The 18,720-nt window shown below is 36.8% G+C and overlaps 3 protein-coding genes across 5 annotated transcripts; all 3 read right to left on the reverse strand.

The window, feature by feature from the left end:
• Positions 1-1,674: 1,674 nt before the first annotated feature.
• Positions 1,675-2,954, reverse strand: LOC107555767 (general transcription factor IIH subunit 5). Its single transcript, XM_016238664.1, has 3 exons — positions 2,863-2,954; positions 2,589-2,699; positions 1,675-2,176 (listed from the first exon to the last, which is right to left on the reverse strand). The coding sequence occupies exons 2-3, from the start codon at positions 2,621-2,623 to the stop codon at positions 1,996-1,998; spliced, it is 216 nt and encodes a 71-aa protein (XP_016094150.1). The 5' UTR covers positions 2,624-2,699; positions 2,863-2,954; the 3' UTR covers positions 1,675-1,995.
• On the reverse strand, positions 2,874-12,962 carry LOC107555766 (protein SERAC1). Of its 3 annotated transcripts, none has more exons than XR_001605193.1 (17): positions 12,340-12,962; positions 11,711-11,747; positions 11,361-11,503; positions 10,870-10,959; positions 7,113-7,244; positions 6,802-6,923; positions 6,586-6,714; positions 6,131-6,244; positions 5,778-5,940; positions 5,548-5,698; positions 5,013-5,154; positions 4,756-4,856; positions 4,554-4,651; positions 4,067-4,249; positions 3,805-3,948; positions 3,228-3,689; positions 2,874-3,005 (listed from the first exon to the last, which is right to left on the reverse strand). XR_001605193.1 is itself a non-coding variant. In XM_016238663.1 (17 exons), exons 2-17 carry the CDS (start codon positions 12,467-12,469, stop codon positions 3,553-3,555), a joined length of 2,016 nt encoding a protein of 671 aa, XP_016094149.1. In that variant the 5' UTR covers positions 12,470-12,568; positions 12,853-12,962; the 3' UTR covers positions 2,874-3,552. The 3 variants fall into 3 exon arrangements, 2 of the variants coding, with proteins under 2 accessions (XP_016094149.1, XP_016094148.1); XM_016238663.1 differs by having other exon boundaries at positions 2,874-3,689; positions 12,340-12,568; positions 12,853-12,962; XM_016238662.1 differs by having other exon boundaries at positions 2,874-3,689.
• Positions 12,963-13,791: 829 nt separating this feature from the next.
• On the reverse strand, positions 13,792-17,581 carry LOC107555747 (myc target protein 1 homolog). The gene is made up of 2 exons (XM_016238628.1): positions 17,310-17,581; positions 13,792-15,303 (listed from the first exon to the last, which is right to left on the reverse strand). Exons 1-2 carry the CDS (start codon positions 17,362-17,364, stop codon positions 14,717-14,719), a joined length of 642 nt encoding a protein of 213 aa, XP_016094114.1. The 5' UTR covers positions 17,365-17,581; the 3' UTR covers positions 13,792-14,716.
• Between the last annotated feature and the right edge of the window lie 1,139 nt (positions 17,582-18,720).

The following is an 18,720-nucleotide window of genomic DNA, read 5'->3' on the forward strand; positions in this document are numbered from 1 at the left end:
TTATTTTTAATTAAGTAAGAAGAAGAATATAAAACTATGATAACTATATAAAAAAATTAAAATGCATCTTTCTAAAGTCAAAACAGACGGTCAAAACATAAGTCCTTATACAACTACAAAACGCGCGTCCTCTGTGTTTATACTTTTTTTTTTTTTTTTTTAATGAATTTCAAACGGTTGTTATGAGGCTGCCCAAATCAAAGTGAACTGACAATTTTTAATAATAAACAGCTGCAGCTCTCTTATTTGTATTACTTTGATTAGGCTCACACAGACAGAGAGACGGATAGATAGATAGACACAAACATATATTAGATAGATGACAGATAGATAGATAGACAGACAGACAGACAGACAGATAGATAGATAGATAGAAAGACACAAACATATATTAGATAGATAGATTATAGATAGATAGATAGATAGATAGACAGACAGACATATATATTAGATAGATACATAGATAGATAGATAGATACAAACTATGAATTTCAAACGGTTGTTATGAGGCTGCCCAAATCAAAGTGAACTGACAATTTTTAATAATAAACAGCTGCAGCTCTCTTATTTGTATTACTTTGATTAGGCTCACACAGACAGAGAGACGGATAGATAGATAGACACAAACATATATTAGATAGATAGATTATAGATAGATAGATAGATAGATAGACAGACATACATATATATTAGATAGATAGATAGATAGATAGATAGATAGATAGATACAAACATATATTAGATAGGTAGACAGACAGACAGACAGATAGCTAGATAGATAGATAGATAGATAGACACAAACATATATTAGATAGACAGACAGACAGACAGACAGATAGATAGACGCAAACATATATTAGATAGATAGACAGACAGACAGATAGATAGACACAAACATAAATTAGATAGATAGACAGACAGACAGATAGATAGACAAACATATATTAGATAGATAGACTGACAGACAGATATATAGACTGACAGACAGAGAGATAGATCTATATCATAGCTGTATTGGTAGGTAATAAAATAAACTGGATGTAGCACTACAAAGCTATAGGTCTGACACACAATAACGCTTCCTCTTACTTCCACATGATGGTCTTCTTAAAGAGGAAATGGCACCTTATTTTCAGAGAGATAGATCTATATCATAGCTGTATTGGTAGGTAATAAAATAAACTGGATGTAGCACTACAAAGCTATAGGTCTGACACACAATAACACTTCCTCTTACTTCCACATGATGGTCTTCTTAAAGAGGAAATGGCACCTTATTTTCAGATAGTGGTGTTGTATAGCCAGTCAGTTTTACTAGGTGATCTACTAGGTACTTCCAAGAGTGCACCGCACCACTTTCCCTTCCTTAATCAAAACATGCTGGATATTTTGGAAATATAATGCTGTTCACTATTTTGATTTTGCGGTTTGTTCTCCTCGCACCAAAAAGTACCAATATCCTGATTACAGACACATCTCAGTTGTCTAAATGCCTTATCAACCCCTTGTACACGTGGCTTGAGCTGGGTTTTCACTAGAAAGAGAATAAACAGAAAAGGGAATTTTACAAACTGGCACCTATCAATACAGCAGTTTTCTAATTTTTAAGGCTAATTATAATGTATGCAGGAAACAAATTAAGCACATTTTGAAAACATTTATGTTTTTTAAGTTTTTTTTATTTGATGCTTGTATATTATGCATGTATATAAATCACACTGTCATCAACCATCTGCTTTCAGTTTGTGAACAATTCTGAAATGCTGAAAAGATTCAAGAAGCTGTCTTTGAAACATATGCAACATAAAGCATATAATTCTGTCAGATGAAAAATTTATGCAACACAGTCAAACTAAAACAAGGATAACAGGCATCATCCTAGTACCCAGTCATCTATATATTTTAGGTCCATCTGTGTTTGTGCAATTGTGCTGAAAGAATCTCCACATCCATCTGCTCCCACAGATTGTAAGGTCTGCTGTCAGATTCAGACATTTATTTCTGGGTGATGGGGAATGAATTCTGGTCCATCAGTTCTCCTACTCGCTCCTGGAGAATCTGCACAACTTCAGCTAGGATGAAAACATGCGTGTCGTCCAAATCCTGGATGATAAATTTCTTCCCCAATGCTGACGTCTCGTCCAGATATAGAAGAAATTGCTTCATAGCTGGGTCACTGTTTCATATTTTAAAAGAAGAATCATAAATGATGGTGCACTGCAGCATTACTTTATTTTAAAAGTGCACTCATATATTTTTTTTGATACCTTGTGCCAAAATTTTCAGTTACATGTAACACTGAAGAAACACTTTAATCAGTCAACCACAAATATTAATAGATAAGCAAGTATATAAGCGGATCCAAGATCAAGTGAATGGTACTTCTGCTGGTCACGCGATGTTACCCATGTGGCGACCCGCTCCATGTAAAATAAAACGGCTTTAGACTACTTATCTCTTCATCTACTGTAAGTTTATATGACTTCACATAGATTTTTTTTTAAATTATTGTTTATTTCTAAGTTTAACATTTTTAATCGGAGAAAAAATACTGAATGCACCTTTAAATCGTTATATGTAAAACTTACCATTCAACGAGAACTCCTTTCAAGACATTAACCATTTTGGACGGGATGTGTTAACACTTCTGTTTCTTCAGTTAAAGCCTATGTATCTACAAAAGGCAAAATTGTTCTGAACTGAAAAATAATAACAAAAAGTTAGCAGGTTAATGCTACCGTGAGTGTTTGTACATCACAAATGTTTCACATACTGTGCGTAACTCCAAACATATATTCGCAAATCATATACATCTAAAAACAAGCAGTTTTTGAACATTTAAAAAAAAAAAGTCATTCTTACATGATTTTTAATGTGTTTATCTGTCAATTTGTTTTAAGCCTACAGTGTCCACCGTCTACTAACAATGGTCTTCCTCTAGTAGCAGACTAATGTTCGATCTGTGAGCTCTACTGCACTCTGCTGGCCTGGAGCGCCCTGTTGCTCTGAAAAGAAAAGGCTGCATTATTGCTATAGTAAAAGTATCTGATTTAAGTGGAATATAAAGTTAGGACGCACAACTTTATTCAGTGTGATAAACATTTGGCAATAATTATGTCTTGCACATACTCAACATCAAAATAAAAGTAATATGGTCCTATGCAAGTACTACAATTAATCCATTAGTACAAAAATAGTGGCAAATTACAGCCAGCATCGGTACCAACCTGTGAGTCTGAGGTAGGGATACAAAGAAGGCTGGTGAGTTAAGAAAAAGGCTAGTTTTCAGCTTTTTCCAAGAAAAATAAATAATATAAATACAATGGACTTTCTATAAATGATTATTTTAAACATAATATACTTGATACTCATTTCAATTTGTTATAGCTTGTTATAGCTTGATTGAATTAAAAAAATGAAAAGAAAAATCCAGTTGCAATTTTAGAACTTCCTTCTATTCATAGTTAACACTATCTTTTAAAATGTAACTGTTGAACCCTCAAGAGGCAATGAAATGGCAAGAGACCGGTTTTGGACTGTGGACTTAAGAGTTCACTTAATTCTCTGTCCTCCAAGAGCATCCCGAATAAACTGTAAAGTACGTTTATAGAGAAATGAGTCTTTTTTTTCTGGCTTGCAGGTGTTGAGGTGATCAACGTCCACCTGGATGAGGTCCCCAATACCCAGATCTGAAAGAGCAAAAAGAGAATTTTTGTTTTCTGATACCAGGTACCTAAAACCGTCAGTTATTATGTAAAAATGATACATCACGATGCTGCTTGTTGTTCAATTATCCTGACCTACCTGCTGACTGCGATGGAACTACCAATATTTTGAGCATCGGCCCAATGTAGGTTGGTAGAGTTTCTGCAAAGCTAAGGACCTTGAACTCTTGTTCCTTTGCAATGTTCAGGAAATTTTCATTCAAGTCCCGTAACGCTGGAGAGTCTGAGTCGAAACAGGTGAACAGAAAAATGATGAGCAAATTAGATTTAGAATCTTAATCTTAAGTGGAGGAATTAATATTGCATTAATATTTAGGGAACAAAAATAAATCACACTATACCTCTACATAGTTCTTTTACTTCAATGGAGGGAAACAGTAGGTATCGGACATTTACAGAATACTCTGCCATGAACGTGCCGTGATGAGGAACGCTGTAGAACAGAATTCCCTTTGTGTTCTTGATCAGCGGACTGAGATCAGGATCTTTAGAGGCATCTAAGAGCATCTTTTTCACAAGTAAACCTGTGACACAAGTTTTGATTTAGAGTTACAAATGGATTTTTTAGCTACAAACAGGGCTGCACAATTAATTAAAATACTGAAATCACAATATGGCCTTGTGAGTTTTTAAACCTCTAAAATTAATATTAAACTCCCTGTTGAAACTAAAATTACATTTTTGTTATACATAAGCAGTCGCAATTAAAAAAATTGTAAAAAAACATTATATTGAAAATAATTTAGACAGCTACACAAATGTAGGAAGATTTAGAAAATTACTCTCATAGTTGGGTGCTGGTTATTTTAAGACCCACAATGGACTAACCTCCCATACTGTGGGCTACCCACACCACAGGTCTGTCCCCTACACCTGCATCCTTCAATTTCCTCAGCAGTTCCTGACTTCTGTAAGCCAAAGACTTCCTGTATAACACAAAAATCAGGGACAAACAGATATTTGGTATGCAATGTTGAGTTAATCATATAATTTAGTAATGCACGGCACACATCGAAAATTTACTGTTTACCTTTGGTTTTCAGCAGGACACTTAGCCTTCCAGTCACTTAAATGGGTGTCATACTCAACAGACAGGATTCTGAGGTTTGGACAGTCTGCAGCCAACCACGACTGTGGAAAATGCAAAAAAAAAAAAAAAATCACTGACTTTAAACTTCAGCCAGACTTTCAAAATACCCCTGAGGCCCTGTAATGCCATTACACTGCAAGTAATATTTGGGTACTCATGAGCTTCTATAAAAAAAAAAAATTATATATATATCTGACCTTAGGCCAGCATTCAGTGTAGTCCTCTCTAACCCCTTCCACCTTGTCATCTTCCGTCACATCAAGGTCCTTTTGACGCCAAGTTTTAAAAGCTGCTCCCAAGAGGCCGTGCACAAAGAGAACATCGGCTTTGATTGGCTGACTGAATATAAAGGATGGAAGACATAATTAATCCTCACTAAACAAAATACCTTTTCATACATATTCGGCAAAGATGCATTTAACTGATCAAAAGTTAGACTTTTATAAGCTTTTATAACGTTACAACAGATTTCCCAAAAATATTAAGCAGCACAATAGTTTTGAACATTGGTAAGATGTTGCTTGAGCAGCAAATCAGCATATCAGAATGATTTCTTAAGGAGACTGCTGAAAATTCAGCTTTGCCATCACAGGAATAAATTACATTTTAAAATATATTACAATAAAAACAGTTATTGTAAATATGTCACAATACTACCGTTTTTACTGTATGTTTGATCAAATAAATGCAGACTTGGTGAGCATAAGTGGAAGTTCATATAAGCATACATACTTAGTGCGGCATTGTGGGTGCAATATGTAAACACCATCCTGGTACTTCTGCCTTACTGCGTCTCTGTCCAAATTGGCTAAAGCACGGGCAGCATGAGATGCCTGCATGATGTGTGGTGACTGGATCATCTCAGCCAGGACAGCCACCCAACCTAAAGGTCAACCACAAAAGAGAATAAAGAACTACTCTTTTTCAACATAAAATCAGTTATTCTAAAATATAAAGCTAACCTGACAGTACTATGGCTGTGTGCAAGCTGTCATTCAGGGTGAGGTTTCCAATAATTCGCACAATGTTGCGCTGAATTTTCGGAGAGTCTCTGCGAAGCTGGTAGACTCTTTGCAAAAGCAGCAGTCCTCCATTAGCAACAACGTGGTCACAATGACTTTGGACCTGTGAACAAAGAACAATTAAATGCTTTGAATTGATTTGTTTATTTAAGTCAAATTCTTGATTAAAACCAATCAACTGAAGGTACACCTCAAGAAGATCTACAAAACACAAGCATCCTGTCTTCTTTGATCATTGCTTACTTCCTTGCTACACAAATACATGTAACTTTGCAGAGTTTGTAAACCTTCACCTTTGAGTGCTGCACCAGGGCCTGCAGGCAGAACGTCTCCACCTTCTGAGAGGGGGTGGAAGTCAGGCTTTGGGCATAGGGCAACCCATTTCCTCCAAAACACCACAGTCCTCCCTATAATCACAGACCAAAATGCACAGCTAACACAGTGACACTTTTATATGGATATAAATTTGAGTAAAATAAGTACAATGGTGCTTAAACACTTTTTCAGGATCCTTGATTCAAGAAGTGTTTTTTCCATTCATTTTCCCATGGGGAATTTAAAAATGATTTGGTACATGGTAAATCACAATATTACAAAGCCAAAAAAGTATTCGAAAGAATACTTTCTGAGGAATAAATACACACAAATATTTAGGTAGTTTGAGAACGTACATGTAGGTTATTGTTAAACAAACTATGGAGATTTTTAGGAACTGTTGCACTCTATAGTTTGACTATGTATGTCTCACCCGTTGAGAGGCTAGTGATTGGCTGCTCTCTCTTAATGCCAGAGAGGTGAAGTACTGCACACACCGATCCACCTCCGACTGGGGCAGAGATGCCAGTAACTGCCTAAGCCCATCTTCAATCGATATATCCTATAATACATGCACAAAACTTTAGCACAGATATCTGACATTACACAGCAGTTCAATTTGGCTATTGTCTGAATGATAGCTACCCACATCGTCAGTATGTGGCAGTGGAGGTGGAGGGAGAAAGAAGCGCAGGTCCACGTTAGGCATGCGGGCGAGAGCCACAGCTGTGCGCTGATCTACCACCTGTGCTGCAGTCTGGTACTGATAATCTGTGATGGACAAGACAAAAGACCATTCAGAGCTCACAGATTTATAGTGAATTATTTTTCTTTGGTAGGCAAAGGGGTCTGCGCAATAGAAATAGGTTTTGCTGCGCAAGAGCAACAGCAAGTTTTCAGTAAATTCAGCAGAACTTGACATTTTATAATAATGAATTGAAGTGTGCTGCCATCTCTCACCCTGCCAGTGGTGATTCTGGGCCAGTTCCTGCACCGCCTGCTGTCTAACGGCCCGGTCGGCAGAGCGGGTTTTCTTCAGCAGCACCCATAGCGCACATTCATGAGGGTCTGCGTCTAGATGACTGAGATGCTCTGATATAAACAAACATCAACATATGCTTATTTCACATAATTGCAAACACAGAGACATACTAGAAATGACTAATCAATGTTTATTTATAGAGCATATTTAAATACAACCGAGGTTCACCAAAGTGCTGTACAATGATAATAATACCAATGAATTGAAAGGGAGCAAGATTAAAGAGGAAATTAAATCAAGTAAACAATAGACAATCAGCTTAATACGAGATCGATCCAAAAAAAATACTTAAGTAATGGTAAAAGCTGGAGGAATATATATGTCTTAAGATAGGATTTAAAAGCAGTGATGGATGGGGCCGGTCTAATGTAAATTATGTTAAAATCATGATTTAATATGAAGTCAATGATACGAAAAGTTGATACGAAGAGTTTTTTTTGGCAAAAGTCAAATGGAAACAGATGCCTTCAGTTAAACATAGGGGGAGTACAGGACTTCAGATCATCATCATCACATTTTTCTATAGTCTAACAGTCTACTGCTATTGCTTACTCTGCTAAATTTTTTATTCTAAATGTACACTACTATTAAAGGGTTAGTTCACCCAAAAATGAAAATTTTGTCATTAATTACTCACCCTCATGTTGTTCCAAACCCGTAAGACCTCCGTTCATCTTCGGAACACAAATTAAGATATTTGATGGAATCTGAGAGCTGTCTGACCCTGCATAGACAGCATAGACAGCAAGGGTCCTTACACGATCAAGGCTCAGAAACGTAGCAAGGAAAATAATCCATGTGACATTAGGGGTTCAACCGTAATTTTACAAATTTTTGTGCGCAAAAGAAAAAAAAACGACTTTATTCAACAATTCTTCTCCTCGTGCCACGCGGATACGTTGTTTTCGTTCAAATCAAAGCGTAAACGACATATCTGCCTCGCACAACTGACAGAAAACAGCATACGCAATTTACGTTCAGTGGATACTCTCTAAAATGGCGCTACAGGGTGGTGCGGAGGAGACGAATTGTTGAATAAAGTCGTTTTTTTTTTTCTTTTGCGCACAAAAATATTCTCTTGGCTTTGTAAAATTACAGTTGAACCCCTGATGTCACATGGATTATTTTACCAATCTCCTTGCTACGTTTCTGGACCTTGATCATGTAAGGACCCTTGCTGTCTATGGGAGGGTCAGACAGTTCTCAGATTCCATTAAAAATATCTTAATTTGTGTTGCGAAGATAAACGGAGGTCTTACGGGTTTAGAACGACATGAGGGTGAGTAAATAATGAATTTTTGGGTGAACTAACCCTTAAGGTGTAGAGTCAATAAGATATTTAATGTGTTTTTTTGTTTATCTTACTGACCCCAAACGTTTCACAAGTAGTGTATATTAAAAACTACACTTCAGCCTCAAACCTGGTGCCATGTATGCTGCGATTAAAAAAAATCAGAGTGTATTAGATTCCATATGCAGAAGAACAGAACAGACAGTAATATACCTGGCCTATTTAAGACAGAACAACATTCCATGTCAGTTCCTCTTTGTGCAGATACAGGTGACATCTAGGTCAAAAATACTGTCAAGTTAACTTTCAACAGAAAGCAGATGTTTCCTGAGATGCAATAACCATACTGTCCCTAAGTGTTTTTTCTAAGCATGTCCTCTATATAACCATGCTGTTTAGACTTGTCAAGGCCATCAAATAGAGATGAAACTACTCACCATCCAATGGGAGAAGAAGAACTCTTGATGAAATTTCAAGAAACTTTCTAGCTGCTTTATGAAGTTCCTTCCTGGTCTTGATAGTAAAGCCTAGAAAAGAAATAAAGTCTGTTGTGGGCAATCAATAAATTTGTATACATTAACTGTATACATGAATCAAAATACATGAAAAATACATGAATGGGCTGTTTTAATGTATAATTAAGCAAAATCTCAAACAATACATCTACAATATACTAGCAAAAAATAAAATATAATCTAAGGCATAAATACAAAGGTCCTGCAAAAAAAAAAAAAGAAAAGAAAGAAAAAGAAAGGATGAATCGTTTATGGTGTAGTATTCCTCAGTTGCAAGTTGCTTTCGAAGAATAAATGTAAATGTAAATGCAAATGAATCTTTTGGCTCACCGATATTTGCACACTCTCTCAAGCACACACACACACACACACACACACACACACACACAAGGCATAAATACAAAGGTCCTGCAAAAAAAAAAAAAAGAAAAGAAAGAAAAAGAAAGGATGAATCGTTTATGGTGTAGTATTCCTCAGTTGCAAGTTGCTTTCGAAGAATAAATGTAAATGTAAATGCAAATGAATCTTTTGGCTCACCGATATTTGCACACTCTCTCAAGCACACACACACACACACACACACACACACACACACACATGGTAAAGATTCCAGAATGTACCAGAAGCAAGGCTCTCCTGTTCTCTATTAGTGGTGTGAGTCAGGTAGATGTAGGACTTGTGCTTCTCCTGTAGTATGGCACTGGTGTCGATAGTGACGGCCTGGTTCAGAGTAACCACCTCGTATGTGATGAAAACACAGCCTCTGTGTAAGCAAACTTGATAGAGTCAGAATGTGTTTCTGGAAAGGGTAACAAACCTGGCTTAGAAGATACATCACTTTTAACGGCTGCTTCCACTGACATTCTCTGTGTATGTGCTGCATGATACTGTATAATATAATTTTATTGATGGCTTGTTAAATAAATGCCAAAAAATACAAATAAAATAATAAAAATAATAATAAACCTACCCCAATACTATTGCTCCTGTCACTTTTGCTATTTTTCCTAAAGACAAAAAAGAGATGAAGAACAGCATTCAGAATGATTCAGTTAAGCATTCAGAATAAATCTGTCAATTTATGAACTGTATAAGGACACATAGGAAAGTAGTAGGACAAAAAATACACATTTTTTTAAATTTTTTAAAACAGTGCTGCATTTATTGAATTGTTGAATAAAGTCGTTTTTTTTTTTCTTTTGCGCACAAAAATATTCTCTTGGCTTTGTAAAATTACAGTTGAACCCCTGATGTCACATGGATTATTTTACCAATCTCCTTGCTACGTTTCTGGACCTTGATCATGTAAGGACCCTTGCTGTCTATGGGAGGGTCAGACAGTTCTCAGATTCCATTAAAAATATCTTAATTTGTGTTGCGAAGATAAACGGAGGTCTTACGGGTTTAGAACGACATGAGGGTGAGTAAATAATGAATTTTTGGGTGAACTAACCCTTAAGGTGTAGAGTCAATAAGATATTTAATGTGTTTTTTTGTTTATCTTACTGACCCCAAACGTTTCACAAGTAGTGTATATTAAAAACTACACTTCAGCCTCAAACCTGGTGCCATGTATGCTGCGATTAAAAAAAATCAGAGTGTATTAGATTCCATATGCAGAAGAACAGAACAGACAGTAATATACCTGGCCTATTTAAGACAGAACAACATTCCATGTCAGTTCCTCTTTGTGCAGATACAGGTGACATCTAGGTCAAAAATACTGTCAAGTTAACTTTCAACAGAAAGCAGATGTTTCCTGAGATGCAATAACCATACTGTCCCTAAGTGTTTTTTCTAAGCATGTCCTCTATATAACCATGCTGTTTAGACTTGTCAAGGCCATCAAATAGAGATGAAACTACTCACCATCCAATGGGAGAAGAAGAACTCTTGATGAAATTTCAAGAAACTTTCTAGCTGCTTTATGAAGTTCCTTCCTGGTCTTGATAGTAAAGCCTAGAAAAGAAATAAAGTCTGTTGTGGGCAATCAATAAATTTGTATACATTAACTGTATACATGAATCAAAATACATGAAAAATACATGAATGGGCTGTTTTAATGTATAATTAAGCAAAATCTCAAACAATACATCTACAATATACTAGCAAAAAATAAAATATAATCTAAGGCATAAATACAAAGGTCCTGCAAAAAAAAAAAAAGAAAAGAAAGAAAAAGAAAGGATGAATCGTTTATGGGGTAGTATTCCTCAGTTGCAAGTTGCTTTCGAAGAATAAATGTAAATGTAAATGCAAATGAATCTTTTGGCTCACCGATATTTGCACACTCTCTCAAGCACACACACACACACACACACACACACACACACACACATGGTAAAGATTCCAGAATGTACCAGAAGCAAGGCTCTCCTGTTCTCTATTAGTGGTGTGAGTCAGGTAGATGTAGGACTTGTGCTTCTCCTGTAGTATGGCACTGGTGTCGATAGTGACGGCCTGGTTCAGAGTAACCACCTCGTATGTGATGAAAACACAGCCTCTGTGTAAGCAAACTTGATAGAGTCAGAATGTGTTTCTGGAAAGGGTAACAAACCTGGCTTAGAAGATACATCACTTTTAACGGCTGCTTCCACTGACATTCTCTGTGTATGTGCTGCATGATACTGTATAATATAATTTTATTGATGGCTTGTTAAATAAATGCCAAAAAATACAAATAAAATAATAAAAATAATAATAAACCTACCCCAATACTATTGCTCCTGTCACTTTTGCTATTTTTCCTAAAGACAAAAAAGAGATGAAGAACAGCATTCAGAATGATTCAGTTAAGCATTCAGAATAAATCTGTCAATTTATGAACTGTATAAGGACACATAGGAAAGTAGTAGGACAAAAAATACACATTTTTTTAAATTTTTTAAAACAGTGCTGCATTTATTTGATCAAAAGATCATAGAGTAAAAACAATAATATTGTGAATTTAAAATAACTGCTTTCTATTAGAATATAGTTCAATGTAATTTATTCCTGTTTTTACTGTCACTTTAACGCATCCTTGCTAAATAAAAGTATAATTTTCTTTAAAAAAAAATCTTATAGCCCCTTTTGAACCGTAAGTTTATTAATAACTACAAAATCTATTTTATTTTAATCTATATTATTTACATTTTATGTTTATCTTTATAAAGTTACAATAAGGGTTTTTAAATGTATTTATACGTCCCAAAATTACAAACAATTGTAAAGAATTGTAGGCCCTAAAATTAAAGTTAAACTTAAAGCGGTTTCAAAAGCAAGTGAACTGCCTTCCTAGACAGCATTTTTGGGCATCATGAACACCATAAATGCTGTGTAGGTAGACATGAGTCTTACTAAGGTCTCTCCATGGCAGTGCTCTCTTCACAGCAGGTCCGGTGCTGCTCAGCCTCCGGAAGCGGATCACTCGCAGGGCGGACGCAGACATTGGCGGCTTCACGAGCAGAAATCCGACGATGGCACACATTAATGTTGGCCAGAGGGCCTGTGAGACATGTCTGCCCACTGTTTATGACTGCTGGCGATTTAAAGTAATCTTCTCACGGCGATTATAATAACCTAAGTACTAAAAAATGAAGAAAAGAGGTGGTAGAATCATGACATGCCAGCAGAGTCAGCTGTTTTTGAAACAGTCAACGCACTTCTTTACCTATAGAGACAGCTGATATTTATACTACTCTAAAATATCTTAATTTGATGTTAATTCCTCATTTGATATGGTGTAATAAGCAGTCGGCCTGTATGTAAAAAGCGAGTTAGTTGGGTAGTAACTTATTCTAGCGAAATGCATTCTCTGCGCCCAAGATTGATATTTAACGACTGAAACTGTACGTTAAATGTGCACTTTACCTATAAAAACATTAGGTCCTTCCAATGAACGCGGTATGATAAATCACTTTTGACAGCAAATGTAAACAGGAACTGTTTTCAGATTGAACGCACATTAACGTAGAGCGTCATTACCGTAAGTAACGCAAATATCAGTGTCACGCCTCAAAAATGTCCTACCGTAATTAATGCGCACAGACATTGTTAAGTGTAATCACCCCTACCTTGTTTAGCAGGAAATTAAATCATTCTATCCTCTCCAAACCGCTATATAAATTTAACGATAATATTTCAGAACAGTAGAAGGACGTAAACACATTTCTATAATTTTCATGATATATTTTTGATATACTGGTGCTCATTTGTTAGTCGCTTTGGATAAAAGCATCTGCTAAATGACTAAATGTAAATGGTGCAAATTAACTTAGACATGGCAGCTTCCGTCCAAAATGCTTTGCTGGAATCTTGACAGGATAAACACTAAGACCTAGAGGAAACCTATCTGTCAAAAGTGCAGATGGCACAGTTAGCATACATTTTAACCTGTTGAGACAATTCCTTCCTCTTGTCAGGGAAATTCACCACTTATTCATGGGTGTGAAGGATGCCAGGTCACTTCCAGGATGTGTGTGCTCTAAACCCTCTGTAACACCTCTGTCCTTGGTCTGTTCATTCCTCAGTACCCGTTTTCAATGATAGACCATGGACATGTGTAGCTCTCCAAAATGGAAAAATTAAAAAGGATTGTTCACGCAAAAATGAAAATACTGTCATTAGTTATGTTTCAAACCTGTGTGTGACTGACTTTCTTCTGTGGAACACAAAAGAAGATATTATATGAAGTCAGCAGAAATAAAGTGATGGTGACATAAAGGTGGTTAAATAAAGACAGAATTTAAATTTTGGGTGAACTATATCCATTTTATGGTAAGTGTTTAAAGCTTTCTATGAAGATGCAGGAATTAAAACATGCAGATGCAAAAAGCTGTTGCAAAATGCATTGTGTCAGTTTATTTTTTGAGTACAATTGTGTTGAGAAATACTTACAATGATTCCAAAAGACTAGAGTTCACAGAAAACAAACCAATAAATACACAATCGATTGAGTTTGGTGCTAAACGATTTTAAATTAGTGTTTGCAATAACTTTTTGCAATAGAGATCAGTAATGCTCTCAGATTTGTCCCCATGCTTATTACAACCTTCAGTATCTCTTACTTTCTTTCTCTGTTTATCATGTTTTCTCATTTTTCTCTCTCACTCTTTACAGACATATTCTCTCCCTGCAAAAATATTTGTCCCCATGCTTATTACAACCTTCAGTATCTCTTACTTTCTCTCTGTTTATCATGTTTTCTCATTTTTCTCTCTCACTCTTTACAGACATATTCTCTCCCTGCAAAAATAAAGGTCTTTTGTCTTTACTAATCAATAAAGCAGACCTGTAGAAACCAAAGTCATCTCACTCTCTCTTTCAAACATTCTCTGTAAGTATTTCAGATTGACCTCGCACAAAATAGATTCCAAAAAGAGGTTTTCACAATGATGCTATAAAAGAACTATTTTGGTTATACTTGGTTCCCCAAAGAACCTTTCATGGAACAGTTCTTATCTTAAAAGAACCTTTTCTTTGTGAGAAGAACATAACCTTTCGTTCAATGGAAGGTTCCCTGGACGGTTCCTCATGGAACCATATGCCAATAAAGAACCTTTATTTTTTAATAGAATATAAACAAATGAACAGAAATATGCAAATATACACACATTGAAAAACTGGCCATGTTTTAAGATGTAGGACATCCATATTGCTTTCAGCTGTCCAATTTTTTAGTCCAAGTCTATTAATACATTTATCTTCCTCCATCACTGTAGCATCTCCTCTTCCTTCACGTGGTTGTCTCCTGATAGGCTCGTATGATGCTCTCATAGGCAGGTGGTGGAATCTGGCCTGCATGAAAGCCCCTTAGATTGCTGTTGCCCCAGAAGGAATCCGGCCTGGTTCTGGCCCGGGGTGGAGTGACCATGGAACTGACAGTGCTGGTGGAGCCAGCCACCCCAGGGCTGGTAGTGAGAGTGGGGGTCCGTGGCAGGCTTCCCTGGGAACCCTCTTCTGCCTCACGAGCTATCTGGCTACACTGAAGAAGAGGATGAAAAGTAGAGGCCCGGAAGCTCGACTTGCGGCCCGGTGAGTCACCATAGTCTATCTGTGAGGATGAGGTTTGCCGATGGAAGGAGAAGGCAGTGCTGGCCAGACTGTTGTTGCTGCGTCGGTCGTAGCCGCTGCTGTGTCGACTGTAGCCTGGTCGAGAGCGTGGCGAGGATGAACGGGTGGTGGAGCGGGACTGGTGGATGGGTACGCGAGTGATGTTGGCTGAAGCTCGTCGACGAGACATCCAGGTCAAGATCATATAGACCAGAGCTCCCAGCAGAAGACCAACAACCATAGAAAGACAGAAGGCCAGAATCACATCCCCTGGAGAAAGGAAAGAAATAAAAGTGGTAAAAACATATTTTTAAGCGAGCACTCTGTGGCCACAGAGGTGCTTATAATAAGTGGACTTGGCAACATTTCAAGAGCAAGCTCTGAAGCAACCTTCCAAACATAAACAAGACATAAAGACTGTCGATGGTGGTTTTGTTAAAATTGGCGAACATAATAAGTCTGGTATTCGTCGCTGTAATATTACTTTGGTCAAAAATAGTGGATACCAAAGCAAAATTTTGCTATGGTTACCATGGTGTCAGTCATTGCAATTTTGAGAGTGAACTTGGTTCCATATACACAGGAAACTGTAATTTATTATTTAAATGCGCTTGTCATTACTACATTTTTACAGTGTAGCCTGTTTAAGGGGAAACATTAAATGATTTTAAAATTATTTTGTATGTTTTAGTAGTGTTTTACATTGTTTTTCTACGTAAACATGAGTTAGACGGACGTGTTTGATCGTGGCAATCGTGTCTCCCATGTTTGAAGCGACACGGCGTTCTAAAAATGTAGCGATCAAAGTGACTTAAAAGCTAAAAAAAAAAAAGTTAACTGTTTTAGTTAAAAAAAGTTTTAATTGCGTGCGTTGGCGAACGTTCACTTTAGGAGGTAACCATAGCAGCAGGAGCGTCATCAAGATCAGTTTTGGACGGTATCACGTAAACATTTAATTTTTAAGATGCTTGAAGCTGTTTAGCAAACTGCGCTAGGGGCGCCAAAATACAGTTTGCATAGAGGGCGACACGGCGTTCTAAAAATGTAGCGATCAAAGTGACTTAAAAGCTAAAAAAAAAAAAAGTTAACTGTTTTAGTTAAAAAAAGTTTTAATTGCGTGCGTTGGCGAACGTTCACTTTAGGAGGTAACCATAGCAGCAGGAGCGTCATCAAGATCAGTTTTGGACGGTATCACGTAAACATTTAATTTTTAAGATGCTTGAAGCTGTTTAGCAAACTGCGCTAGGGGCGCCAAAATACAGTTTGCATAGAGGCAGACGAACTTCACAGAAAATTACTGACATAAATGACTTTAACATGTCGACATCTTTTTTATGGAACGTGCTGTTAAACGATTGGTTCCCTGTAATCCTGGAACAAGGTTTTTATATATTTCAAATGGCTAATGAAGTGTTGACAGCGTTCTACTGCAATGACAGAAATACTTGTCTCTGTTGTAGGGTCATTAAGGAGAAACTATCAGGAGATTGAAGGTCAGTCTGGAGCGCCTATCCTGACAACTCAAAGTGGGCGGGGACAAATTCCACAATAGAAGGCGCACCTAATGTTTTCTTATCCTTTACAGTTAAGGTGAATTAAATAGTTTGCATTTTAGGAAGCTTCCTGTTATGGCATTTCATTGTCTACAGAAATACCAGTTTCATTAGCACACAGGGCTTCTGTCTGGCACAGGCCATTTAAGGTCCTTTGAAAATGACAATACTTTGAGTGAGAATTTTGGCTTTAAATTTTAATTCCTCAATTAAAATTCGTTTTAAAAAGAGTATAATTATTCATAGATAGGCGCCAGAGTTGTTTTAGTAATGTATGTGATTGAAGCAGGCAAATCGTAGCCATTTTTAACCTCAGCACCTAACTATTCTACAGATTATTAGTAGTATTATTAGAATATGACATCACAAACTCTTTAGAGACTTGTGTGTAAAATAATGTGGGTGTTTATATGCAATTTTCTCCCTAGGTGAAAGAAATCACAGTCCAGAGTGAAGGATCATCTGGAAATGACATTTGGAAAGACCGAATGGAAAAAGTTGCACACTGGCGGTGTTGTTTTTTTATGGACCACTTTTGCCAATATCTTTTGCCGCTAGTTACTACAGTCTGCATTTCTGTTTCTTAAAAGACTCGACACAGCATTTTCTACACTCTCCAGATTTTTTTAGAAGTACAAAGTTGACTTTGTAATACTGAGTTAATTTGTGTGTATGCAAGAGCGAACTCTTTATAAAGTGTGTAAATATGGTAAAATATCTTACTCAATCCGAAGGACTCCAGTATCTTCACAATAGGATGAGTGCTGTTATCCGCCATAGCTCCCTCCAGAGATACAGGGGAGACGAGAGAGGACACAGTCTCTCCCCTCCAAATCTTTTGTTCTTTCACTCTTCCTTTGAACTTTTTCTTGTGTCTCTCTCTGTGTCTATCCAACTCCTCAATTCCAGGGACCCTCCTCTCTCACTTTCTCTCTGTTTGTGTCTCTTTTTCAGTCCCAGACTGTTCAGCACTGTGGCACACAGGATCCTCTCCAAGGCCGGCTACTCTGTTGTTTGTGGAAAAGCAAAGTCTTCACTTCACATTTCCTGCCTTTCCTGCGTAAAATTAGCAGCAGGCTGTCCTTATCTACGCAGACCAGGGTTCCTGTGGGATGGAGAGGAAAGGGAGGAGGGTACAGAGAGGAGGAGAGTCAAGGTGTACGTGAAATCATTTGCTCCTATCATTTGTCGCCTTTCCCCGGGCCAAAATTCTTCATATTTTACTTCTCCTGATTTCCTTTTCACTTCCAGACACTTGACATGAACAATATAGGCTGTACCATTCTGTGTCACCACTGATGGCATTTTGCCAGTTTGCAGTGGCAAAGAGCTACACAATTCATTTCATCCTCTGATCAAAAATACACTAAAAACAGTAATGTTGTGGAATATGATTACTTTAAATTATTATTATTATTATTATTATTATTATTATACTTTATTAATAAAAACTATTACTATTTAAAAATATATTAAATTATTATGATTATTATTTATATATTTGAACATTTTATTAATTTTAAATGATGCGATTTCAAGTTTTCCTTTCTCTTTGGAGTGTTACAAGCTGTTCGTGAATAGATAAGATCCCTAAAATTGCAAAGACTAAAGTCTCAAACCCAAAGAGATATTCTTTATAAAAGTTAAGACTTGTCCACGGCCTCCTAAAACGCGTCATTTAAACACGCCCCCACATGTCTACATCACTGTGTGGGAAGATTTGCATAACGCCGCCCAAATGTTCACGCAAAGAAAGAAGGCGTAACTTTATTGTTGCTGCCACCGCCGCCGCCATGTTGTGAAGACGCTGTGTGTTTCATTGTGAAAGCGAAACTACTTTGTTTGGCCTTCCAAAAGAGGACACGACTAGAAATCAGTGGTTAAGTTGTATTTACAACACTGTTCCAGAACAGTTCAACTAAAATATTCGGATGTGTGCAGCGCATTTTATGGAGAACAGTTTCCTGAACCTGGGAGAGTAGACCACAATGCCGGCTGTTCTGACTCACAGAAGTAAGTTTTCATATTTAAAGAATTAGCACTTTATTAATAAAAACTATTACTATTTAAAAATATATTAAATTATTATGATTATTATTTATATATTTGAACATTTTATTAATTTTAAAGGGGT

This window comes from Sinocyclocheilus grahami, unplaced genomic scaffold, assembly GCF_001515645.1.
Source record: "Sinocyclocheilus grahami isolate Dianchi unplaced genomic scaffold, SAMN03320097.WGS_v1.1 scaffold544.1, whole genome shotgun sequence".
NCBI lineage: Eukaryota > Metazoa > Chordata > Actinopteri > Cypriniformes > Cyprinidae > Sinocyclocheilus > Sinocyclocheilus grahami.

Bases quoted from the DNA above. Each gene is read 5' to 3' on its own strand.
- LOC107555767 (XM_016238664.1), bottom strand. From the start codon at position 2,623: ATGGTTAATGTCTTGAAAGGAGTTCTCGTTGAATG. The intron at 2,177-2,588 runs GTAAGTTTTACA...AATATGAAACAG, and splicing joins AAAGGAGTTCTCGTTGAATG to TGACCCAGCTATGAAGCAAT.
- LOC107555766 (XM_016238663.1), bottom strand. From the start codon at position 12,469: ATGTGTGCCATCGTCGGATTTCTGCTCGTGAAGCCGCCAATGTCTGCG. The intron at 11,504-11,710 runs GTAGGTTTATTA...TTGCTTACACAG, and splicing joins ACAGGAGCAATAGTATTGGG to AGGCTGTGTTTTCATCACAT. The intron at 4,652-4,755 runs GTAAACAGTAAA...TGTGTTATACAG, and splicing joins TGTCCTGCTGAAAACCAAAG to GAAGTCTTTGGCTTACAGAA.
- LOC107555747 (XM_016238628.1), bottom strand. From the start codon at position 17,364: ATGGCGGATAACAGCACTCATCCTATTGTGAAGATACTGGAGTCCTTC. The intron at 15,304-17,309 runs GTAAGATATTTT...TCCTTTCTCCAG, and splicing joins ACTGGAGTCCTTCGGATTGA to GGGATGTGATTCTGGCCTTC.